This window comes from Coregonus lavaretus (assembly GCF_964263955.1).
Source record: "Coregonus lavaretus genome assembly, chromosome: 3".
Lineage (NCBI taxonomy): Eukaryota > Metazoa > Chordata > Actinopteri > Salmoniformes > Salmonidae > Coregonus > Coregonus lavaretus.
This window is the reverse complement of record NC_139990.1, coordinates 71,315,795-71,342,328: the sequence shown is the minus strand read 5'-3', so window position 1 is coordinate 71,342,328 and position 26,534 is coordinate 71,315,795. Positions and strand designations below refer to the sequence as shown.

The following is a 26,534-nucleotide window of genomic DNA, read 5'->3' as shown; positions in this document are numbered from 1 at the left end:
GTTTGTATATAGAACATATGCCTCCTTTAGGAGTTAGTCAGCCTGTGTTCTGCCTATTTCATTCTCTTGTGATGTGTCATTGTCCCAGCATGGCAGAGGGAGGGAGGGAGGGAGGCAGGCAGGCTAGCTGGCTGGCTGTCTTCCCAGGGTCCTCTAATGCAATTTCTGACAGCAGGTGATGTGGGCGGGTCGTCACTGGGCCGCCGGTGAGGGGGATTGCCCCGGTCTGGATGGACGTGCCGAGTGGACGGGCGGACTACCTTTGGCATCCACGCTCTCTCCCACCGCCAACTTCCATGGCGCCCTCTTACGCCCCGCGGGGGCTTAAAATAACCCCCAAATATAGCCTCAGCCTTGTTCGGCCGGCCAATTAAACATTTATTTTTGGCCCAGGGGCAGACTTTGATTGTACCATCTTATTCTGGGGTATTAAACAAATAAATGTATGGACTATAGTTAATAATCTAGTTGAGGCTCTGATTTAGAGATACAGCTGCTGGGGCTGTGATAAGGATTTTGTCGGAATGGTGTAGATTTGATTATGTTACGGAAAGATGGAATAATTTCTCATGCTACTTTAAAAAAAGGATTCAAAGAATGTTATTTTAGACAAAGGTTTCAGGTTGTAGAAACTGAGGGGTACACCCACAAGAAAAGACTGGTGAGTCTTGACAAGCCGAACTTGATCAATCAAGAATATATCAGTGGCTGACTTAAGTTATATTTAGTATTGTGTGAGGTACTATAAGTCCTTTGGGAAGTGGTCAGTCACCCAGCTTTATGAATGAACAAACTATTTAAAACCAGTGGTGTCTATTCTAGCTGTATAGTGTGCAAGTGTAGTGAATTTGTCTGTTTAAAGCAGTGAGTGATTGTGTATATGTATGTGTGTGTGTGTGTGTGTGTGTGTGTGTGTGTGTGTGTGTATATATATATATATATATATATATATATACACACTACCATTCAAAAGTTTGGACACACCTACTCATTCAAGGGTTTTTCTTTATTTTTTACATTGTAGAATAATAGTGAAGACATCAAAACTATGAAATCACACATATGGAATCATGTAGTAACCAAAAAAGTGTTAAACAAATCAAAATATATTTTATATTTGAGATTTTTAAAATAGCCACCCTTTGCCTTGATGACAGCTTTGACAACATACCTGTGATATTTCAGTAGTACCCTCAGTGCATGTGTCTACTAGTAAATTGCCCCTAACCCACTGCAGCATTGTCCTACTGTGGATCCTATGGCTGTAGCTCTGTGAATCACACACGTGCACATTCATGCACACTCACGCAGAGGTCAACCAGGCACAAATGCTACATGAAGTCATGAAAAATTGTGCCTAGGTAGAAAATCTAAGTGTGTGTGCTGTCTGCTGTGTGAAATCTGTGACATTATAAGGACATTTTCCTTAATCGAGTAGCTGCCAAAAAGTTCCCTTTCAAAGAGCTAAAGCTGGCAGTTTTCTGTAGCAAAGATTTATAAGGAAAATCTCAGTAATGGAACTTTTCTGTACAGTAGGTCTGTGAAATCGTTGCAGCAGAATTGCAGCGGGCTCAGAGAGTGTGAGAGTGAAAAAAGAGCGAGCGAGGGAGAGTGTTAGTTACAGAAAGAGAGGGGGAGAGCGAGAGCGGGAGAGAGATATAGGGAAAGTATGAGTGGGAGAGAAAAGAGAGTGCTTTGTTCTGTCTGACTTAACTCTGAGCGGTGTCAGAACCATGCTGAGGGAAAGACGGCGGGTTATTCCGGGTCTTTTCCCGGCCTCTGTGTTTCTGTATTCCTGTCATGTCAGCGTTCTTAGGGCCGGTGGCAGCAGCCTGGGATAGATCAGCACTGACACACAGCTCAGGTCAGAGGTCACTTCAGGGCCAGAAGGGTCATGGCTAGAAGGGATCCAGCTTTTGTCAAATTAACGTCAGATTTGACTTTTCGTAGCAGGTTAGGAGAACTTACGCAGCAGCTTAGGATAATTAACGTAGCAGGTTAGGATAATTAGGTTAAGGTTAGGAAAAGGGTTAGGGTTATTTAAAATGCTAAAAATGTCAACTTTTGACTTTAATTTGACAGAAGCTGGAATCCCTCCTGGCCAGTCATGGCTACATTTACATGTTTCACATCATGGCCAGTCTAGCCATGAGCGGCCAGGAAGTATGATAATAGATGCATTGCAGAGATTCCTCTGGCCTTATATGGACTTTGGAGGGTCCGCTGCGAGGCTTCCCAATTATTTACTGTCCGTTTCCTGTCAGAGAGGCATAGTTGTGCAGAAGCTACTGTTCTGTTTGCTTTGATTACAGCAAGTGCAGAATCACATATGGGCTTATTCATCAAATGGCTCTTTTCAACTGTAAAGTCTGCTCTGTGTCTGTGTGTGTGAGCACTCCCTCACACGTAATGTGTCTGTTTAAACTCCGTTTTTAACAATGTTGTCAAACATTACACATGAGGGAGTGTAATGTACACACACACACACTCCATCTGAGACTGAACATGCTGAACAGACCGATTTGCAGTCTGCTGATAAAGTTGGTGAAATGCTGAGCCGTCCCATTCGCATCCTCATCTCTTCTCCTCATCCTACATGAAGTGACATCTTGTTTGATGTTTCTCAGCCAGCTTTGTTCGAAAGCAGCATGATTGACAGCTTAGTTGAGTGAAAGGTGTCAGCGTTTGATGGAGTGACAGCTCAGCGTACCGGAAAACCTTTCAGATCTCCTTCGCCCCTGCTTTAGTTTCAACCTCATGGGTCGATTATATGCAGGAGGGCTGCGTAAAAGCAGGAGTCACTGCATCATTTTTGCAAGGGTTCCTTTTAGCTTTTTATGGAGACACATGACTTTCATTCAACTGTGGTTGGGAATTATGTGGAAAACACTGTTTGCACCTGGACTGTGTTTGACACAATGGCTCTCTCTTTCTTCCTCCATCTCGCTGTTCCTCTGCCTCTGTCTAGGGCTACTAGGGATAGGCTCTGGCACTTTATTTACTGCAGTATGTGTCTGGGACCGCTGCCCCAAGGCATCAGTAAGCAATTGAAACACATGGGAGTAATCTTATTGCTCCTGCAGATGCGCGCACACACACAGATGCATGCAACCACATACACATGCACTCACACTCACGCAGGCACACTCACCGGGGGCTGGGACATGGAAGGAATGGGCCGTTTAAGCGGCATTCTGAGTCATCTCCAGTCAGTGCTCTGAGAATCTTCTCTCCCCCTCATTCTCATTTCCCAACCCTCCATTCTCACATGCTCATTATAACCATAGTGAGGATGGTGTGTGTGTGTGTGTGTGTGTATGTGTGTGTGTGTGTGTGTGTGTGTGTGTGTGTGTGTGTGTGTGTGTGTGTCTGAAAGGAGTAATAGGTATGTGTGTGTTTGAACATTGACATGTATGTTAATGTGTGTTGCAACATGCTAGGGAAGTGTCAATTAGTGCACAAGTTTGTAGAAGAAAGTGGAGTTCAGTTTCGTAAGCCACTTATCCGTCAAGCTTTCAATACCTCAACTAGTAAGAGTCCTAAAACACACACACACACACACACACACACAAACTCAGACGCGCACGCACACACACACATAGCACAGCATGCATAGAAGATAAAGGGTATTAGGATGGAATGGATTTAGTGTGAATAGCCACAGTGTGTTATTTTCCATGGGCCTAATTGAACCTCTTCTCTGATGTGGAGGCTGTGCGTATGCTGTAATGAGTTTAAATGGAAGTGTCTGTCTGTCTGCTCTGTGAAGGAGGACTGTATGAGAGAACAAGCTCTGTTTGATAGCACTTTTATTTATATTCAAATTGAAGATGGTCCTTCTTATTGAGAGGAGAAATTGGCTGATGGAAAGTGTTTCCTCTCCAGAGAGAGGGTATGGATCGAAATAGACTTGAAACAGTTGAGCATTCTTCAAGTGAGTAACAGCGCTCGAACAAATCCCTATAAGATCATATGTTTATTAGTGATACTGTGAGCAATCAGTGAGAGATGAGGGTGCTTTCCGTGTGGAAGAGATTAAGATCGATCTGTGTGTGTGTGTTAGTGGTCTGCCATGTCATTCTCTAGCACATTGCTGCTTACCGAAACGCTGCGCAACTCGAGCCGGCGTGACAGAGTCACCACGAGGCCCGGGAATGCCCCAGCAGGTCATCCTGCACAGCTGCCACACACACGCACACACCGACTCAAGAATGTGTTCACGCATGCATGCACGTGAGCACACACGAACACACACACACTCACACGTACAAAACCCTGGGTTAATACAGACTGCCCTTGAGGTATCACTTGCTACATTCTCCTCTGTTAGCAGGCTGCTTGGTTTGCCGCACATTGACACTCTAAAGACTTTTGAGAAGTGATGCCTGGTGGCAGAGACAAATACCTAGCAAGCCATTATTCCCCAGCCTCAACAATACCAAACAAAACACTGAGTGCCCGCACTGTAACATAAAAGAAAACTTGACCAAAGATCTTATAGGCTTAAAAACTTCAGAAACTTCCCCAAAATAATTATCCAAACTGGGAATCCTCCAACAGTGATTTCTGGGAACTTTGAAAATGTACGTCATTTTGCAACCCTTTTATCAGAATTTTTACCAGAAGTTGCCGTTACCCAAACTTCTTGTATAGATAAGGAATACCAACTTCTCTATCAGATGTGTGAACAAGGTCTCGGCGCCTGAATGTGAGGAAACTGTTGTGGTGACTGTTTGATTGCATTTTGTATGACAAATCTTTTGGGGGGGTATTCTCATTTGGAAAAGAGGCCTGAGTCTCAGTATGACTCCCTGTAGAAATAAAGGTTAAATAAAATGTAACGTTGGTCTCTAACCGCTCTAGCCCAGGAGGGCGTAACCCTTCTCCTGTGGGGAAGAATGGCCACACTGGAAAACAGATTGTTTTTATTTTCATATCAAAGCGCTAATAGCACAGCTAATTCTGGGCTTCCTGTTGTAGCCTCACTTTGGCACAGAGCAGTGTTGTGTCACAAAAACAAAGGATTGTGGGGCTTCCAGAGAAGGAAAGGGTACTCTCCCCTCTTCCCCTCCTTTAGACATTTTAATCAGTGAGAGCAAACTGGGGTCAAGGTCGCTCAGTGTTTTTAAGCATTTCTCAACAGTAGCAAAGAAAGGTCCTATCTGAGCTCTCTTATCAGTGCTCACAAAGGCAGCGTGAAGAATCAAATATGAAAAGATATTCAGCAACTCTTGGTAGGACAATGTAAGTATGCTATGCACTGAGTGTACAAAACATTAAGAACATCACATTCTCTTTCCATGACATAAACGGACCAGGTGAATCCAGGTGAAAGCTTTGATCCCTAATTGATGTCACTTGTTAAATCCACTTCAATCAGTGTAGATGAAGGGGAGGAGACCGGTTAAAGAAGGATTTTTAAGCCTTGAGACAATTGAGACATGGATTGTGTATGTGTGCCATTCAGAGGGTGAATGGGCAAGACAAAAGATTTAAGTCCCTTTGAACGAGGTAAGTGCGTCAAGAACTGCAACGCTGCTGGGTTTTTCACGCTTAATAGTTTCCCGTGTGAATCAAGAATGGTCCACCACCCATCCAGCCAACTTGACACAACTGTGGGAAACATTGGAGTCAACATGGGCCAGCATCCCTGTGGAATGCTTTCAACACCTTGTAGAGTCCATGCCCTGACAAATTGAGGCTGTTCTGAGGGCAAAAGGGGGGGTGCAACTCAATATTAGGAAGGTGTTCTTAATGTTTTGTACACTCAGTGTATGTCCTCTGGCTGACATCTTCACTCTACACTTTTATTGTCATGTTAGGAATCTGTAGCTCAAGGACAGGGTTTGTGGACATGGATATGCCATGACAGCTATTTGTTTTGTCACCGCTAGTGTACATGTCTGTGTGGGTGATTTGTGTTTCTTTTTAAGTGCTTGTTTCTGTGTTTGCTTAAGTGATAGTACTTGACCTGAATTGTTGTGCGATAAAGCATAATCCTAATGCATTGTATTGTATGTGAATGGATTATGTGTGAAATTCTAGCTATGACAGTTCCAGATGTCACATAAAGGAAAGGAGTCCTTGAGTAAGTTGTTAGCCTGGTTAAACCAGACTGAATGCAGCTCTCACTAGTTGAGCACAGCATTCAGTCTGGTTTTACCAAGCTAGTAAAGCTGTGGTAATCTTAATGTATTGTACCTGTTTTGGTTGCAGATGATAGATTCCCCCAGGGCCTGCTGGATGTAGTCCTTATGAGGCAGCAGTTAGAGGAAAGGAGAGAGATGTATGTTTATTCTGGAGATGCTGAGGCTCCTGCAACGGAATCAATACAACAGTACCCAGGTCCAGGCAGAGACAGACATCTTGGATGAGTCTGGCCAGGCTCCTGGGGAACACAAAGTAGCCAAGCCGGCGCCTTCAATCAACGACTCCTCGCATCATTACATATACCCGGCATTTACAGAGAGAGAGGGAGGGAGAGATGGGGAGGGGAGAGTACGAGAGGGAGGAAAACACAGAAAGAGAGGGGGAGAGAGAGAGAGACACGGGGGAGAGAGAGGGACACAGGGGGGAGAGAGAGGGACACAGGGGGGAGAGAGAGGGGCTCTTACAGTCTTCCTCTCAGTGCTATTTTATTGATCAGCTGTGTGGTTGGCTTCAACTCAGCAGTTTGTTTAGATGATTAGACTTGTGTAAGATGACAGTAAAGCCCTGTCACGGTGTGCCTGATGTTCAGCCCTGAAACGGCTGTCTGTTCATGCTGATTCGCTGCAACGATATCTGGGCAAGCGAGAAGCGACGCACTCTCTCTCTCTACCCCCAAGGGGAGAAAGCCCCTTGGCAAGCGCAACATTTTGAGCCGTATGTGAGCATCCAGTTTACTCCCATGGCGACCTGCTATCCTCCCTGTGAAACTACAACATGCTGACTAAGCAGTTTTCTATCGATCTAGGAAATATATCAAGCCTATTGAAAATGCATATTACTGAGGGTATTATCCATAATAAATATGCTGTTTCATATACGTTTTATGTAAGAAATATGTTAAAACTACCCTATTTCCCCCATGCCCAAGCACATAATATGTGATTGTGATTCGATCTGTTTGTGACTCATTTTCTTTAACAAACCAAAATAGCATTTTCTTGCTGTCTTGACAGTAATTGCTGTCTTGTTTCCTGTAATTTAACTAACTGTTTCCTAGAAAACAAATAGTTGTCTTTGCACCCTTTTCCCACTGAGAGTCCTACTCAGAGAGTTGGTGATAGTTTGGCTGTACGGTGTAAGCACAGCCCCTAGTGGAACATAGTCCACATAACATCTAAAAACTCTTGGATCCACTGTTCACTTATTTGAAAGAGCAAATTGTGTCAGGCATTGGATAAAAAGTACTTCTGGAATACTATAGCCAAGTAATGAACAGGGACAGCAAATGAGTACTGTGATTATAAACTTTCAAATAATGCAATGAATACTCTATTTTTGAATTAAGTTGGAATTTGAACATGGATTTTTACAGCAGGACATGCATGTTTCGATGATCTCAAACACACATAATTAGGTCTGCCTTCAGCTGGGGGTTACAGCAGGTCTAAATAAAGCTACTGAGATGACAGCATCTCTCCAGTGTCCAGCGGGGCTCTTGGTCCAGCTCCTGCCCTCTGACCTTGACTTCCCTGGTCAGGAACGGTACATAGAGGAAACCTGGCTGCAGTCATCATTTTATGTGCTCCAATACCCTCCAGCCCCATTCCCAGCATTCCTGCACCAGGCCAACGCACGCCACCCCGCCAGCCGCCCAGCCTTTTGAGTCGGAAACCAACTCCCTGGGCAGAGTTAGAGCAGCTGCACGCTGTATGCCTGTCAACATAGGCAAGCAGACATAGGGAAGCAGATCCACAGTGACAGTACCCACTCATTCTCTCACCACACATTATAATGTATTGGTCAGTTTATAGACAGAACTCTGCATCAAGATTGTAATGTCAATAACATTTCATGGTATAAATAATTACTTAAGTAACAGTTGTTTGAAATACATGTTCAGTTCTTATTAGAGACTTTGGAATATTGAATGGAACTTATGGAAGTTGATAAACTCCAATTATTGCGTGGATGATTTGGCTTTTCGGAAGTGTATTCAGCAATATCCTCCTGAGGGCGTATGGTTGAAGCTCTGGGTTCTCTTACAGTATGTTAACATTTATCTTATTCTTATCTTAAGAAGTGAAAATCCGGTGAGGTGAGAGATAAGGCAGTATGATCCTGTATTGGAAAGCCTTTAGTAGCATGGAACAATGGTGGAGGTGTGTCAGGGAGAATGTGTGCCTAAGCACCCTGCCCTCTCAGCACACTCTTACAGGGGATTATATCTCGTGTGTGTGTGTGTGTGTGTGTGCATTTTATGCAGCCGTGTGTGTCTATCACTCTATGTGGGGTATTTAGCCTCTAGATTATTCAAGTGCACCTGCAAGAGGTCCTCAATTACCATCATCAGCAGTGACTTGTGCTGAGGATCACTTTAATGAAGTAGACGGTGAGTGATGTTTCACAGGGATATTTGGTAAGTGTGTGTGAGTGTGTGTCCTCTTTTGTAGTGTGTGATCCATAGACTGGGACCTGTTGTGTTTGGCCTTAGCCCGTCCATTGACTAACAGTTTTATCACCAGATACTGTCTCTGTGCAAAGCTTTTCTCTCAGTGCTGGGGGAAAGCTGTCCGGCCTGGCCGCTGCCCGGCGCTCTAAGCTGTTACATTGGACTGGAGATTTGTGTGGCTGTGTGACCTCAGGGAGATGGAATGTTTTGTCTGGATGTTCACAGCGAGGCTACCGGCGTAAACTGGCCAGGGTCCGCAAACACATTCATGGCCCCCACAGTCGGGTGAAAGGATAGGGCTCTGAAATGGACAGGACTTTAAAAGGGACAGGTCTCTAGAATGGACAGGGCTCTGAACTAGACAGGGCTCTAAAAAGGACGGGTTTAAAATGGACAGGGCTTTGAAATAGTGAGGGCTCTGAAATGATGAGGGCTCTTAATGGGCAGGACTGTGAGGGAGTGTCCACTTCGATACCTGGTGCTACGCTATCCCACACAGTCTTTCTGTTGTAGATTGAAAGAAAGAGAGCGCTGGAAAGAGTTCTATCCTACATCCCACATTCAATCCACATGCTAGCACAAAATCTACAATACTTTTCCTCCCTCTGCAAATGTACAGAGTCCTGCTCTTCCCCCTAACCCCCCACAGAAAGCCAGTAATATCTCGACTTAAGCTACGTGTGAAAACCAGTGCTTAAAGAGATGCATGGAGCAATAGAGACATCACTGGGAGAGGGAAAGGGGCTTCTTTTCGCAGGCGTTAACAGTTTGTAAGCCTGGACCACTAATAAACGGCTGTGTGGATTGACATGTTCACCCCATAAGTCTGCACTCTGCATATAAACTGCAGACAAGCACATAGCTCCAACACAGGCCCTACTATCACGACAAAAGGCCTCTGCCTCATAACTTCATTCCACTGAGGCTCTTTTGTCAGTAACAAATGCCTGCTACTGCTAATGATACAAAGTACCATCTCTGTATCCTTGACCATATTTGACCAATGTTACTATTACTGGAACAATCCCTTCAAAAAAACCTTGTGGTCACAATTGTTTATCTCGAATACACCCATCCTTACTGTAGCTCAGACTTGTTTTTAAATAGCATTTGAAATCTTTCAAATGCTTTGAACGTGTGCTTGATCCTTGCTGGAGTCCCAGATGGGCAGGGTTTGCACTTTTGGGACTATCAAGTTCAATCAATCACAGCTGAAGTATTTGAAAGATGACAAATGCTATGTGAACCCAGGTCTGCTGTATCTAAATCTCAGTCAGTCACGAAGGCTCACTCAAACATGCAGTGATGCTGGTGAAGTATGTCTGAGAACTACCATTAAACCGCCCTCTGGCCAAACTTCAGACGTTTGCTGACTCATACAGTAGGCTGCCGTTAGAACAGCATGGGATGAATTCGGTTTCCATTCATGCCGCCAAACCAGAAATTCATTTTTACAATTAAAGGCATTAGGTCTGATTGAATACATAGCCTGCAGCCCTGTTTGAATTTTCTCAGTGCTTATTCAAGCACACAACCGAAATAAGGTAATGACCGAACACAAACAGTAAACACACTAATCAAGCATGCTAATAAATAGACTTATGGGCTCAATCTGGTCTCTATTCAGGAAGACAAAACATCGTTTTTCATAGTCATTCATTAGGATGCACATTTCGCTATATTTAATCTAGGAGACAATGCTTACTGTGTGAAAACAAATACATTCAATGGGGTATTAGGCTTATTCAAACACGCACATGGGTGGAATGTTGCTTTGACATATCCTTATCCTTAAAACTCCAGCTACAAGTATCAGTGGTTTATCTATAGTGCTTATTGGATAAGAACTAGGGACTCCCCCTGATGTGTTCTCATCATCACTAGCATGACATCAGTTGGGTAGAGTAGAGGGAGTACAGTATATCTCTGCCACTCTCTTCTCAAACTCATTATCACATGCTGTAGAGATTCTCATGATGAACAATGAGGCACTCCTATGTGTCCGGTGTGGAAAAATGCATTGCGCATTAAATCACATGAATTCAATACCACAAATTATATTGGCCAGACGTATTCATCTCTCCACACCTTCTATCCTGTTGCACCTGTGAGTGACATGTGAGCAGTCCAGTTTTAATCTGGATCCACTTCTCTGTTAGCCAGCTCACCCATCCAGAAGGCATTGGGGAGTGTTGTTGCTATTGTCACATCTAATTCATTACCGTTCTTGCTCATTGTCTTCTGTTGGTTCCAGGCTGGTTCGTCTTCATTCAACCTGTCACACTGACAAAGCGGGAGGTACAGGAAGAGAGGGAGGCACAGGTCCAAAGGGATGCTGGTGTGAGCCAATCCAAACAACAGTCACCCCATACACAGCTGTGCCATCTCTCTGTGTCTGTCGTTAGCTGTTTAGTCTCTCTGGTGCTGTGGAATGCTGGGATAGCAGGGAACACATCCGTAAGGAAATAGTCAGGGACCTGAGCCATGCACATGCACTGTTTTGTGTATGTGTTTCTCCTTGACATTACAGAATAGCTAGCCTACCAGTTCCTTTGCTGCCAACAATATGTCACTCGTTTCCGCCCCCCCCCCCTCCCTCCTTTATTATATGAGAGAGAGAGAAAGTGATATTGATAGTGACTCAAATAATAGCACCATTCATTACAGAAAGACTGGCACAGGGTTGTGTACTCTGAATCAGACAGATGCTTCAGAATATAGGGTCATTTCCATGTAAAAGGACCCATGAGCACCAACTTGTGAAGTTCTTAGGAGCACATCAAATTTGGTGTCAAAAGAAAGCCGAGTCTATTCATTTTTAATTGTTTTGAAGGCCTATATACATTTTTCAACCATTTTCCATCATAGAATTAGGAATAAGCAAAGGCTTTGATTTCTGGTCAAACAGATGGAAAAGGGGTCTTAGAAAACATCTACTAGAAAAGTATTCAAAAGTATTAGAAATACATCAAAACACCATAATGTTGAAGTTAGGTCCCTTGCGAACTAATATCAACATTTATATATAATTTTGCTGAAATTATTTGCCTATTTCCTAGTGTCTTGAAATTCTGTCACAAAAAGCCACATACTGTATCTTTAAGATACTTCTTGTAAACTTTCATTATCCCCCCTCCTCATGAGGGATAAAAATATGAAAATACTATAACAAATAAAGGTAGACCTAATAATTACTGTTTTTATTAAGTGATTAAAACGTGTCATTCTGTTACGAAATCCATAACAGAATGACCCATAAATCTGTAACAGAATGACTGCAATTGAATTGGCTAAAATAGGAAATGATAGTAGTCACAAACCAGAGTTGGGTCACCTGCTACTGTCCTTGCACTGGCATACTGTTATGTTCAGCTCATAATTGTGAAAAGTCTGGACTCTCTCTCTCTCTCTCGCTCTCTCTCTCTCTCTTTTGTCTCTTACTCTTTTCTCTCTCCTGTACAGTTAATGTCACCTCTTCCGGCTCTTACTGAATAGTTGAGTAGAGTATAGGTCAGTACAGTACTGTAGTTTAGTTCAGTAGAGTACAGTGTAATTTACTGTACTGTACTCTATTGTGCTGTACTGTGATGTCTAAACTTGTGTAACATAGACGTCTATGATTGGTTCAGATTCGTTCCGGTCCGTACCAACCACATTTGGTCTTGTTTGGGGGTGGGGAGCTCATTCGAATAATAGTTCATATGTAGAATAATATCCGAACAATCAATTGTTAATCCACTTCACTTACTGTAGTTCGATAACCAAAATTATATTTCTTTCGAACTCAAGGTGTCATATCATAGCTGACACCCCCATTATTTTTGCAGACATCTTTGAATCTTAATTCAGAGTAGATATAGCCCCGTGTAGCTCAGTTGGTAGAGCATGGCGCTTGCAACGCCAGGGTTGTGGGTTCGTTTCCCACGGGGGGCCAGTATGAAAATGTATGCACTCACTAACTGTAAGTCGCTCTGGATAAGAGCGTCTGCTAAATGACTAAAATGTAATATTTAACAGATATTTTGGAAAACTTCGTAACATACAAAAATGAGGGAGATTTTACCGTCATTCTGTTATGGAACTTTACATCTGCACTGTTCTTCAAGTACTTTTTGTAAAATGTTCAGTGGACATTTCTGAAAGTAGTCCTTGTGCATAGAATTGTATAGTTTGTTTTTGTCTGGCATACATTTTAAAGTGAGTCTCAGCATCATTCTGTTACCATGGAATTGCCCATAGTCGATCATTTACATGAGGATCTCATGTGTGGTTTTAGGGAGAGTTGTCTCTGTCCATGAGAGTGGAGCAGAGGTTGCTGGGAAATATGCTCAGAATGTGTGCCTCTCTGTCCTCAGTGTAGCCAGGGGGCTCTGTGTAATATTGAAGGAACCCAGGGGACTCTAAAGATGGGATAGGGTGGGTTATGTTGAAATTGAACATGGACCGCAACTGGAACATTTGACACAGTCCAAAGACTGGCAGTTTTTCAGTGGCATTTAAATGTCAAATCAGCAGCTAAACTGTGATATATGAGCATTGGTTAGTTGCTACTGTGGACAGTTATTGTATGAATTAGAGCAGATGTGGAAGTAAAGTAATGTTGATGTGGTCTTAATTCAATTACTTTTACTGGGTCAAAAGTTCTGCAGTCATCATGTTTTTATAATGCAGATGTCAAGCAGTGCCTGACTATTTGAAATATAATACCACCAGGTTTGACACAGTAGACCTGTGCTGCTGCAGGTGAATTAGGTTTTATTAATGGGACTGGTCCTGATTGTACCTATTCACCCTGTTGTGGTTTAGCACAGATGAACACTGAAAGAGAAGGTTGTCATCTCCAATCACAGCCCAGATTTAGAGTGGGTTACTGTTGGCGTATACTCCCACTATTCCCTCAAGCCTGACCGGGGATTGTGTAGACAACAGCTCTTATACGGGTGTGTGAGATGGCATCTAGCCTATATATTTATGTGTGTTGATAAGTGATCTTCCTTCCTTAGTTTTATCTTCCATTTCCACATGACTTGGGATTTCTGGTCTGTCTGGTTCGGAACTGGGTGTGGCACAGGGATTTGATTCCTCCCCAGCTTCACTTTCCATCCTTCCCACCATCTCTCTGTATGTCCATTACTCTATCCTTCCCCTTTCCCCCTCTCCCCCCTCCCCCCTCCCCCCTCTCTCTCTTTCTCTCTCTCTAGCTCTCTCTTTGCCGCCATCTCTATTTTAAAACACACCATCACTCAAACTCTACTTGTTACACTAATGAGTCTGAATGGCAGAGATACACTGTGATTGGTTGAGCTATAATGAAGCGGATGCCAGTGCCCTGCAACCATTGGGTGAGTCATGGTGAATGAGATGACTATGCTGTGCAGTGATTTGCAGAGTCACAGCCCTCAGTGAAAAGGAGGAGGGAAGAAGGGAGGGGCTTCCCACAGTGAATATTCCTGTACACACTGTGTGTGTGTGTGTGTGTGTGTGTGTATTTGAGAGGGACCCAAACACAGCAGCCTCTCCCGGTAAGCAGCACTACAGAGAAAGAGAGCGAGAAGAGGGAGACAGAAATTAGGCAGTTCCTAAGCCTGCAGAGGAGTAGCCAGGACTCACAGACACTTGCAAAGTCAACTTGAGGCAGAGGTACACAGAAGGAGCTGGCATCAACATCATCACTGTCATCAACATCACAGAGAACTGTCATCAACCATCAACAGGAGTCCAGAGAGTCAGAATGGACAGCCACAGGTCCATTCAGCAGGAGATCACTTCTCTCAAAGGTACTTTCTGTCTGGACTGTGGGCAGACTTTACTTTGTACTGTCACTGCAGAGTTACAGAGGAACTCTCTGTGCGTGCTTCATTGTACTTAACCAGGGACAGAGACAAAGACTGTACAGACAGACAGGCGGACAGACAGAGAGAGAGAGGGAGGCGGGAGGGCAAAGGGCAATTCCATGGTAACAGAGTGACATTGAGACTCCGATTTTTCACTTTAAAATGTATGTCAAACAAAAACCAATGATTGCAAAATTAAACAAACCATACAACTCTATGCACAATTTCCACTGAAAGTTTTACAAAAACACATTTACTATAAGTACATTCCAGATACAAGGTTTGGTAACAGATTGACGGCACAAACAGCACAAACCGTCAACCTGTTACCAAACTTTGCATCTGCACTGTTCTTAAAATAAATGTGTTTTTGCTAAATTTTCTGTGGAAATTGTTAAAAGTAGTCTTTGTGCATAGAGTTGAATGGTTTGTTGAACTTTACAATAATTGGTTTTTGTTTGACCTACATTTTAAAGTGAAAAATCAGTCTCTGTTGTCACTCTGTTGCTGTGGAATTGCCCGAAAGCAACATTGTTTTTGTTTTTCAGGCAGTCTGGGAGAGAGGGGTGTCCGGAAATGGCATTGTTTTCAGAGCAGTGGGGGAAGTTCTGGGAGAATATCTTCCAGCTCAGACATTTACACTGAGCCCTTGCATGTGTGTTTCAGAGAAGGAGAGCCTGTGTGTGTGTGTGTGTGTGTGTGTGTGTGTGTGTGTGTGTGTGTGTGTATATGAGAGAGAAAAGATGGACTGCAAGAAGACATACAGGGCAATAGTGTCTGTTCGTCTCTCTTAAGTCTGCAGTGTTTGTATAGAAAAGCTACAATGTCTTTGCTTCGACTGACCTGTCACTTGACAGACACCTGCAGTCAGAGGAGTTAGTGTGTAGTAGTGTGCTGACGTGTCTCATGGTAGCGCTAGCATCTCAACTTCACATTTCCTATGCAAACCCATCATGCAAATCTGACTTGCACCTTTCCAGCAGTTAGCACTACGACTATGGCTACTCAAACCCTATGAATGAACCATTTAGAGATTTGTATGGTCTCTTCTTTAGGTCTATGTAAACATGCTGGAGTAACCAGTCAGGTTTTGTCTTCTAAATCATGCTTCCCCATTACAGTTTCTGTTGTCATGATGGAATGACGGACATGAGATTTCATCAGCAAAACAATGCTAAGTATGAACTATCTACCAGCATTTATTTTTATTATTTTGAATAGGGTCAACTGTGGGACAATTAGCGTGACCATAGCCTAAATTATGAGTGTTTTGATGAGGATGACAATGAGGATGGTGTTGTCCACGATACTTACATGTGTGTGTGTGTGTGTGTGTGTGTGTGTGAAATGAGGTAATTCAGTAATAATCCTGTGGAGCACCAGACAGTGGTGTGACCTAATGATGTCATGACTGGCACTCCTTGACCCTGCTGCCCGGCCAGCAGAGCTGAGATGACATTTCACCAGGGGGTGTGAGAGCAAAGGGAAGGTGTTTGTGTGTGTGTGTGTGTGTGTGCACATGTGCGTGTGATCTTAGTGAATTGAGTGGGGATACAGTAAATCCACTAACCTCATGCTAACACAGCACAGATGCAGTTCTACCACACCCATTGGACGATTGGCGCGAGGTGGGTAATATCATTTGACTCCTGTCTTAGTCTGCCTTAACACTCCTCTCAGCCACAGTGTTAATCGGAAGTCCAGGATCAATCGCTCTGTATAATTACAGACATGTCACTCAATCTCTCTGACGCCCCATCCCTAGGCTAGCCTGTTAGCACTGACACGCTAATAGAACACATTGGGTCTCGCCATGGTGCTACATTTGGACAAGGCCTTCTGATACATTTTAGATGACACCTTGTCATCAATGCCCATCGGTCAGATGGAGGAATTTGCAGAGTCATGGTGAAGAGGCAGGGAGGAGTGGGAATTAGGGTAGTTCTCTTTCAGCACTGTGATCGGGATACTGGACGAATTAGTGATACATGATCTTGATCAGTCTTAAGCCTATATCCTTACTTGTGTGCGTTTACTGCGTTTGTGTGTGCCTGCATGAGTGCATTGTGTGTGTGTGTGTATGTATGTTACATTGTATATAATATGTGCATCAGTGAGTGCTGTAAGAGGGTGTGTTGCCAGGATGTGGCTCAGCAGCCTCTCATATATCAGCTCTCCGCACCGCCGATCGATTTCAGTCTGAGCTGGACTTCCTGATGGAGATCTACAGCCATATAAACCCACTGTAGCCCTGCTACACGGTGAACCACACCACTGTACCAGAGCCATCTAAATATATAGCTCTGCATTGTACTTTATGATGGATAGGAGCTTTATGGCTGGCCTGGGGAAGAGGGAGAGAATATACAGCTTCTCCCTCTAGTCTTCTCCCTCTAGTCTAAATCTGATGCTGTCATAGTATCTTGTAGAATATATAGACTCTCCCGATGAGGGATGAAGCCGTTGTGTGTGTTTAAAAATGCCAGGGTATCTTGGAACCTAAAATAGTGTATTGATGCTTTGGACTGTCTAAAGAAACTCCTCACATTTCTGGGTGAATACCAAGTGAGCAGTGTACTGCAAGGTAAAGCATTTGCTTGAGGAAGGATGATCAGCTCATGTGCTGGATGTGCCACTTCACTATTTGATAGGCTGTGAATCTCTGAAATATAAGAGCCTTCAGCGGTATGGGATAGGTTTTGATTAAACTGTAGTCCATTCAGTCCATTAAACTGCTGCAATGCAGCTGAACGAAAAGCTGGTGAGACCCAAACACAACTGAAATGCATGAACGCACACACACACACACACACACACACACACACACACACACACTGAACAAAGGGTGTTGCTGTCTAAAGGAAACACCTCTGATTACACAGGAAATGTTCCAACTACGTGTGTGTGTACTTTACCTCACATCTACTGTGTGTGTGTCAAGAAGAAGTTATGGAGAAGAACTGCGCCACCTCCCAAGTGACGCAGTGGTCTAAGGCACTGCATCACAGTGCTAGCTGTGCCACTAGAGATCCTGGTTCGAATCCAGGCTCTGTCGTAGCCGGCCGCGACCGGGAGACCCATGGGGCGGCGCACAATTGGCCCAGCGTCGTCCAGGGTAGGGGAGGGAATGGCCGGCAGGGATGTAGCTCGGTTGGTAGAGCATGGCGTTTGCAACGCCAGGGTTGTGGGTTCGATTCCCATGGGGGGCCAGTATGAAAAAAACAACAACATAATAATGTATGCACTCACTAACTGTAAGTCACTCTGGATAAGAGCGTCTGCTAAATGACTAAAATATAAAATGTAAGAATAGTGTTAATCGGTTAAAAAAAAGGTTAAATATGCATGCTCAAAGCATAGGCCTACAGTAAATCAGGTTTGATCCAGGAAATATCCTGGAATCCCTCCAATTTTATTTTTTACATGTAGCACCATAAATTAACTGAGATGTACTCTATGCCTGAGGCCAACAGTCATTTTTGGATCTAATGGGAGTATTACTAATCATACATATTTAAAAAACTCTTGCCTTTACCCTAAGTTAAGCAAAATAGTGTCCTTACAACTAGCCTTGGCACACTCTCTGAACCTCTCACACACACTCACACAGCTACACACACACTTACACACATGCGCATGCACTCGCATATTCACACACTCACACACAGGCTGTAATTAGTGTATGGGTAAGGTTGCATAGGGAGGGTATATTACTGGAATCTTTCACATTTTACCAGTAAACTACCAGAATTTGTGTAACTTTTATGGAATTTTATCAGATGATATTTAATGGCCTTTTTGGGTACTTCAGATTTATCACAGGTGTCTGTAATTATCTCTGGCCCTCTGTGGCCTTATCAGATGATATTATTTATATATATATATATAATAGTATATAGGGTTCTGAATACTTATGTAAATGTGATTTTGTTGTATTATTCTTTAATACATTTAAAAAAAAAATCAAAAACCAGTTTTTGCTTTGTCATTATTGGGTATTGTGTGTAGATTGATGAGGAAAAAAACAAACAATTTAATCAATTTTAGAATATGGCTGTAACGTAACAAAATGTGGAAAAAGTCAAGTATTCAAACCCCTTGACTTTTTCAAAATTTTGTTACGTTACAGCCTTATTCTAAAATGGATTAAATAAATAAAAATCCTCATCAATTTACACACAATACCCCCTAATGACAAAGCGAAAACAGGTTTTTAGAAATGTATTTAAAAACTACTGAAATACCTATTTACATAAGTTTTCAGACCCTTTGCTATGAGACTCAAAATTGAGCTCAGGTGCATCCTGTTTGCATTGATCATCCTTTAGATGTTTCTATAACTTGATTAGAGTCCACATTTGGCAAATTCAATTGATTGGACATGATTTGGAAAGGCACACACCTGTCTGTATAAGGTCCCACAGTTGACAGTGCATGTCAGAGCAAAAACCAAGCCATGAGGTCGAAGGAATTGTCCATAGAGCTCTGAGATAGGATTGTGTCGAGGCACAGATCTGGGGAAGGGTACCAAAACATTTCTGCAGCATTGAATGTCCCCAAGAACACAGTGCCCTCCATTCTTACATAGAAGACATTTGGAACCACCAAGACTCTTCCTGGAGCTGGCCGCCCGGCCAAACTAAACAATCGGGGGAGAAGGGCCTTGGTCAGGGAGGGAACCAAGAACCCGACGGTCACTCTGACAGAGCTATGATGCAAATTAATTACTTAAAAATCATACAATGTGATCCTGAAGTTCCTACACCCTCATTTCCTTGGCGCTGAGGTCAGTCAGACCAATAACTGCAATACTGAACTCCTGTTTCCTTTCCAGGAAACATAAAAAACAAGTGTGTTATTCTGCTTGTTCTTACCTAGTGTATACACTATCATGTAGTTACAGTAGGTGTGCCCATGCCTGATACGTCTAGGTGTTATTGTTTATGATTTGATATATTATCTTAATTATAATTATAAAGGTTAAGCTCTTTAATAAGCTATTATGAAATGATATGCACATTTTTATTCTTAGCCATTAAACTCTAACTGCCATCATCTGGCTGGGTAATAATATAATAATGTGTGCTATTTAGCAGACGCTTTTCTCCAAAGTACAGTGCAGTGAGGCTATACATGTTATAGTCCCAGTGGGAATTGAACCAACAACCCTGGTGTTAGTGCCACACTATTACCAACTGAGCCACACAGGCCCACAGTCAGTAACAGTACTGGCCCCTGTTAGCTCCATGTGATTGTGTGGAGTGTTTGCACTGGGTTGTGCCCTCTCGCTGTGCTGGGTTACTCCCTGCATGCCAAGCAGGGTGGCATCAAATAGCTCAGATTCTTTCAGAATCCAAGTGCTGAGACTTGACCTAGTTTTGCTGAGAGCTGTTTGTGTGCCTAACCCCCTCTCACTATTGTATAAGCCTAAAAAAAACTGCTAATGCCACTTGACTAGACTTTTAAAATCAATCAAACACAAATTGGTAGAAACAATATTTTTGAGCTAGTTGAAGTCATACTTTTCTGAGCATAGGCCTTGAATCTTAATTTAAATTGTATTTTCCTAGGGTGTTACTTAGGCTATGTGTAAAGCCGTAACAAAATGTACAGACAAGTATCAATATGCAAGGAGTTTGGGATGGTTCTTTTCTCCTCACAGATGTTATTCAACTTCAGTAGAGTTTAGTGTAGCCCATGTGTCAACCTGAAGCTACTCTACCATCATCAAGACCATGTGAACAGAGTACCGTGCCAATAACAAACTGACCCTGGTCAAAATACCACCAGTCTGATGATGATGATTATGGGGCACTGTTAGACATCAGTCTTACACTACAAGTTTGACAGTTAAATCTGTATTGCTACACTACTTTTCAGTCAGACTTCAAGAGGCGCCACAGTAAGATATATGATGAATGTTGGCTCATTTGACAACAGAGTGAGAGAGGGGGGTCTCCTGACCTGTGTGTGTTTGCTTAACGGTCTTCCTGGCCCTTTTGTGGTGTGTGTGTGGGACTATGTTTGACAGTGTTATTTTACAGCTGACTGATCATCCCAAGCGCCTCCTCCACACACCTCCTGACTCATTAGGACAGACACAAAGGTGTGAGGACAGACAGCTTCCCAGCAAGGCATGTTCTGGTTAGCCTTTTGCCTGTGGTCAGGGGACTTGGGTTCACAGGGCCTTACTGGCGGTACACACTGACCGCACAGTTAGTTTGTTTGATCCAATTGCCTGCTACAGTAAGGGGAAAAAAGTATTTGATTCCCTGCTGATTTTGTACGTTTGCCCACTGACAAAGACATGATCAGTCTATAATTTTAATGGTAGGTTTATGTGAACAGTGAGAGACAGAATAACAACAAAAAAATCCAGAAAAACGCATGTCAAAAATGTTACAAATTGATTTTGCATTTTAATGCGGGAAATAAGTATTTGACCCCTCTGCAAAACATGACTTAGTACTTGATGGCAAAACCCTTGTTGGCAATCACAGAGGTCAGACGTTTCTTGTAGTTGGCCACCAGGTTTGCACACATCTCTGGAGGGATTTTGTTCCACTCCTCTTTGCAGATCTTCTCCAAGTCATTAAGGTTTCGAGGCTGACGTTTGGCAACTCGAACCTTCAGCTCCCTTCACAGATTTTCTATGGGATTAAGGTCTGGAGACTGGCTAGGCCACTCCAGGACCTTAAAGTGCTTCTTCTTGAGCCACTCCTTTGTTGCCTTGGCCGTGTGTTTTGGGTCATTGTCATGCTGGAATACCCATCCACGACCCATTTTCAATGCCCTGGCTGAGGGAAGGAGGTTCTCACCCAAGATTTGACGGTACATGGCCCCGTCCATCGTCCCTTTGATGTGGTGAAGTTGTCCTGTCCCCTTAGCAGAAAAACACCCCCAAAGCATAATGTTTCCACCTCCATGTTTGACGGTGGGGATGGTGTTCTTGGGGTCATAGGCAGCATTCCTCCTCCTCCAAACACGGCGAGTTGAGTTGATGCCAAAGAGCTCGATTTTGGTCTCGTCTGACCACAACACTTTCACCCAGTTCTCCTCTGAATCATTCAGATGTCCATTGGCAAACTTCAGACGGGCCTGTATATGTGCTTTCTTGAGCAGGGGGACCTTGCGGGCGCTGCAGGATTTCAGTCCTTCACCGCGTAGTGTGTTACCAATTGTTTTCTTGGTGACTATGGTCCCAGCTGCCTTGAGATCATTGACAAGATCCTCCCGTGTAGTGCTGGGCTGATTCCTCACCGTTCTCATGATCATTGCAACTCCACGAGGTGAGATCTTGCATGGCGCCCCAGGCCGAGGGAGATTGACAGTTATTTTGTGTTTCTTCCATTTGCGAATAATCGCACCAACTGTTGTCACCTTTTCACCAAGCTGCTTGCCGATGGTCTTGTAGCCTATTCCAGCCTTGTGTAGGTCTACAATCTTGTCCCTGACATCCTTGGAGAGCTCTTTGGTCTTGGCCATGGTGGAGAGTTTGGAATCTGATTAATTGATTGCTTCTGTGGACAGGTGTCTTTTATACAGGTAACAAACTGAGATTAGGAGCACTCCCTTTAAGAGGAAAATCATTTTAATGTCATTATTTGATAATGCATTTTATGTTTTTTGTTTGTTTGTTGAAAACCATGATTATTTTTGAATAATCAAACATAAATTGAACCGACCTCAGAAATCCCTCCGCGCTAGGCTATATCTGGCTGACTTATCACTGTCTGTTGCTTGTACCATTTTTCTGCCATCTACTGTTGATTTGAGGACATCCATTTTCTACCATAGACCGATTTTATGTTTTTTCGGGTCCAATTCCTATTTATTGATTATCAGTTATTGGTGGAATTATTAGCCGATACAGATATCTCGGTAAAAGGCCAATATCGGCCAATAATATAGGTGAACCGATATATCGCTCTAAATAAGATGGGGATTGGGGAAGAGTTGCATTGGAGAGCAGAGGGTTAAAATGAGCCAATTGGAAGGGAAGATTAGTTTAGGACTAGGTGGTCATGGTAGTACAGTATGAGGGGCCAAGTTTGTTTGAGCCAGGACATCGGGATTAACATCTCATGATCAGGACCTTGATTTACTGTAATGTTCTATCCGAAGGCAACACCCTTTGCAGGGCAGTGGCCCAGATCGACATCTCATTACCCTTTTAAGTTATTTTCCCCAAGTTTTAAAATGAGTTTTTGGCTTTCCCATGGATCAATGATGGTATGGTGGCAGTCAGAATGTAAAAATAGAGCTTTAGCAGATGCTTGACTCACTGGAAATATTTCATCAGTGAGCCGACAGCAGAGCCCATCGAGTCCTCCACTAAGCTGCAAATGTCAGGAGGGGGGATGTGTCACTACCTGCTCTATCAGGGAGAATCAGAACGCCCTGTTCAGTTTTTTATCTGATCCATTCGTATGTCTAGTCTGAGAGTCCTGAAACCACAACAGTAACCATGTGATGTATCACTGATGATCGCTATCATACTCTAGTCAGCTGGCTACTCTATACTAGCGGAGGTGGCTACTGTGTTTTGATGTGTAGAACAATGGCTGGGTGACTGCTGGTCCCATTGTCTGGTATTGTTTATGTATGCTTGTGTTGGTGGGGTCTCCCGTCCGACGGTTGTCCTTCCCAGTTTATCTCAATTACTTCATCTGGGAATCCCATCAAACACTCTGGCCTTGATCCAGAGGGAGATGTTGATGGATTGTGTGTGTGTGTGTGTGTGTGTGTGTGTGTGTGTGTGTACGTACAAGTGTGTGGGATATGGAAATACTGCCTTAGATATCAAAACACTGTCCCTGGATAACCTCTCAATGATATATTCTATTGAATGAGCTCTTATGTAGGGAATTTTAAAAGCATTTCAGTTGGCCTGAACAGAAAAGGTTGAGAACCCTTGAACTAGTTAGTAATTGTCAGCAATATCCTATTGTTGTTGAACAAACAATGCTGAATCATACATTCATACAGCTTTATATGTTCAACTTTAACAAGCTTGGCAGCACATCAACATTTCCAAAATGTCACCACATGGGATTCAGACCTGCATTCCTGTGGTTTCACGTCAACTCCCAATTTCCCACAACCACTCTGCCATACCAGCACTACAAGCTTCCACAAAGCAGGACATTCCTTTGACATGGTCATCACTGGTAGGAAATGCATCACAGGACTGTTTTCCCCCTCTGTTGTCTAGCTATTCACAGTGTTTGTTTAGGCCCAGGGGAGCAGTAGACAGTACACTAGATAAACATAAGGCATGTCCCTCCACAGCTGCAGGTTGGGGCTTTCCCTGAGCGAAGTGTCCCTCTGCTGGTGTTTAATATGTGGTCAGGACAGAAGCAGAAACAGGGTGCAGCTGGGTTGTATTCATTAGTGCACACAGTAGCAAAATGTTTTGCAATGGAAAATGAAGAGATTTGTTTGGTATTCCCCATAAATGTTTTATGGGAGATTGCAATAAATGGAATTGGACAAAAACGACAAACATTCTCCACACTTTTCTTTTTAAACAGCCTACAAAATCAACAGTCACGTCCCTCACCTCCGTAACAGTCACATCCCTCGCCTCCGTTAACCCCCCACCCCATCTAGTGTTACTAAGATTTGAAAAAAGATTGTGTCCATTGTGTTGATGTGGAGATACAGTTTCACTCAGCTCAATGGTCACAAAAGAGGTCAGTGTTTGCGTACTGTTGCAGTCATACATGGCCTGTGTTGTGCAGTATGCCATTAGGCCACGATAACTGTAAATTATTAACTGCATGCACATACCATCGTCAGTCTCCAGCTGCTCAACACTGCACCTTTTTGAACTACACCACCGTGAAGCTACACATGTTGTGGTCAAAAGTTTTGAGAATGACACAAATACTAATTTTTACAAAGTTGCTGCCTCAGTTTTGATGATGGCAATTTGCATATACTCCAGAATGTCATGAAGAGTGATCAGATGAATTGCAATTAATTGCAAAGTCCTTCTTTGCCATGAAAATGAACTTAATCCCAAAAAAACATTTCCACTGCATTTCAGCCCTGCCACAAAAGGACCAGCTGCCATCATGTCAGTGATTCTCTTGTTAACACAGGTGAGAGTGTTGACGAGGACAAGGCTGGAGATCACTCTGTCATGCTGATTGAGTTAGAATAACAGACTGGAAGCTTTAAAAGGAGGGTGGTCCTTGAAATCATTGTTCTTCCTCTGTTAACCATGGTTACCTGCAAGGAAACACGTGCCGTCATCATTGCTTTGCACAAAAAGGGCTTCACAGGCAAGGATATTGCTGCTAGTAAGATTGCACCTAAATCAACCATTTATCGGATCATCAAGAACTTCACGGAGAGAGGTTCAATTGTTGTGAAGAAGGCGTCAGGGCGCCCAAGAAAGTCCAGCAAGTGCCAGGACCGTTTCCTAAAGTTGATTCAGCTGTGGGATCGGGGCACCACCAGTGCAGAGCTTGCTCAGGAATGGCAGCAGGCAGGTGTGAGTGCATCTGCACGCACAGTGAGGCGAAGACTTTTGGAAGATGGCCTGGTGTCAAGAAGGGCAGCAAAGAAGCCACTTCTCTCCAGGAAAAACATCAGGGACAGACTGATATTCTGCAAAAGGTACAGGGATTGGACTGCTGAGGACTGGGGTAAAGTCATTTTCTCTGATGAATCCCCTTTCCGATTGTTTGGAGCATCCGGAAAACACCTTGTCCGGAGAAGACAAGGTGAGCGCTACCATCAGTCCTGTGTCATGCCAACAGTAAAGCATCCTGAGACCGTTCATGTGTGGGGTTGCTTCTCAGCCAAGGGAGTGGGCTCACTCACAATTTTGCCTATGAACACAGCCATGAATAAAGAATGGTACCAACACATCCTCCGAGAGCAACTTCTCCCAACCATCCAAGAACAGTTTGGTGACGACCAATGCCTTTTCCAGCATGATGGAGCACCTTGCCATTAGGCAAAAGTGATAAGTAAGTGGCTCGGGGAACAAAACATCGACATTTTGTGTCCATGGCCAGGAAACTCCCCAGACATTAATCCCATTGAGAACTTGTGGTCGATCCTCAAGAGGCGGGTGGACAAACAAAACCCACAAATTCTGACAAACTCCAAGCATTGATTATGCAAGAATGAGCTGCCATCAGTCAGGATGTGGCCCAGAAGTTAATTGACAGCATGCCAGGGCGGATTGCAGAGGTCTTGAAAAAGAAGGGTCAACACTGCAAATATTGACTCTTTGCATAAACGTAATGTAATTGTCAATAAAAGCCTTTGACACTTATGGAATGCTTGTAATTATACTTCAGTATACCATAGTAACATCTGACAAAAATATCTCATAACACTGAAGCAGCGAACTTTGTGAAGACCAATACTTGTGTCATTCTCAAAACTTTTGACCACGACCTGTAGTAACGCATGGCACACATGCAACACAAAGGCACTACATCTGCTACACATTCTGCTACAAATTATTTTAGAGCTTTTTATTGGAAATTCCAATGCCAAAAACGGTGAACATTTAATTCACAAAATATTGAAAACATTCCATTGTCTCTGTCAGGTCCACATTGGGTAGACATCAATAGAAAAATAGGAAATTACTAGGAAATAATAAAATTATACCCTTAGCAAAAATATAAACGCAATATTTTCAATGATTTTACTGAGTTACAGTTCATGCCACTGAACCACTCTGTCACTGTGCCAGAACACTTAACCACCTCGACTCCCGCCTCCATGGAACTCTGTGGTGATAGTCCCCCCACTGCTGCTTTCATCAAGGCGTCCTCTGTCTGTTTGTCTGTCCGTTCGTCTCTCTGTCTGTATGTCTGGCTGTCCGTCTGACTGTCAGTCAGGATATATACTTTACTCAACCACAGGATCTCTCAGGATGTGCAAACTGTTTTAACACCGGTAGCTAAGGTATGAACCGTGCAATAGAGGATGGCAGCTGGGGATGTTATCAAAGTATTGCACTTGTCTCCTTATAATGAGTCATGAGCCTGCGTCTCACGTCTCAAGTGCACAGTGTAAGTGGTTGTCTGGTTTGCATTAGTCATTTAATTGAATGCAGAAATATTTTTTCT

The 26,534-nt window shown here is 43.3% G+C and overlaps 1 protein-coding gene across 3 annotated transcripts in view; it reads left to right on the top strand.

The window, feature by feature from the left end:
- Window positions 1-26,534, top strand: part of LOC311112157 (plectin-like) — a 160,224-nt gene that overhangs the window by 21,239 nt on the left and 112,451 nt on the right. Inside the window, exon 1 of one of the 3 annotated variants that reach the window (XM_084155136.1) lies at window positions 14,301-14,376. The exons of the other annotated variants lie outside the window; for them this stretch is intronic. Coding sequence (XP_084011262.1) covers window positions 14,331-14,376 — 46 coding nt within the window. The 5' untranslated portion in view covers window positions 14,301-14,330. Of the gene's footprint in view, window positions 1-14,300; window positions 14,377-26,534 lie in introns of those variants that run through there. 3 annotated transcript variants of the gene reach the window in all.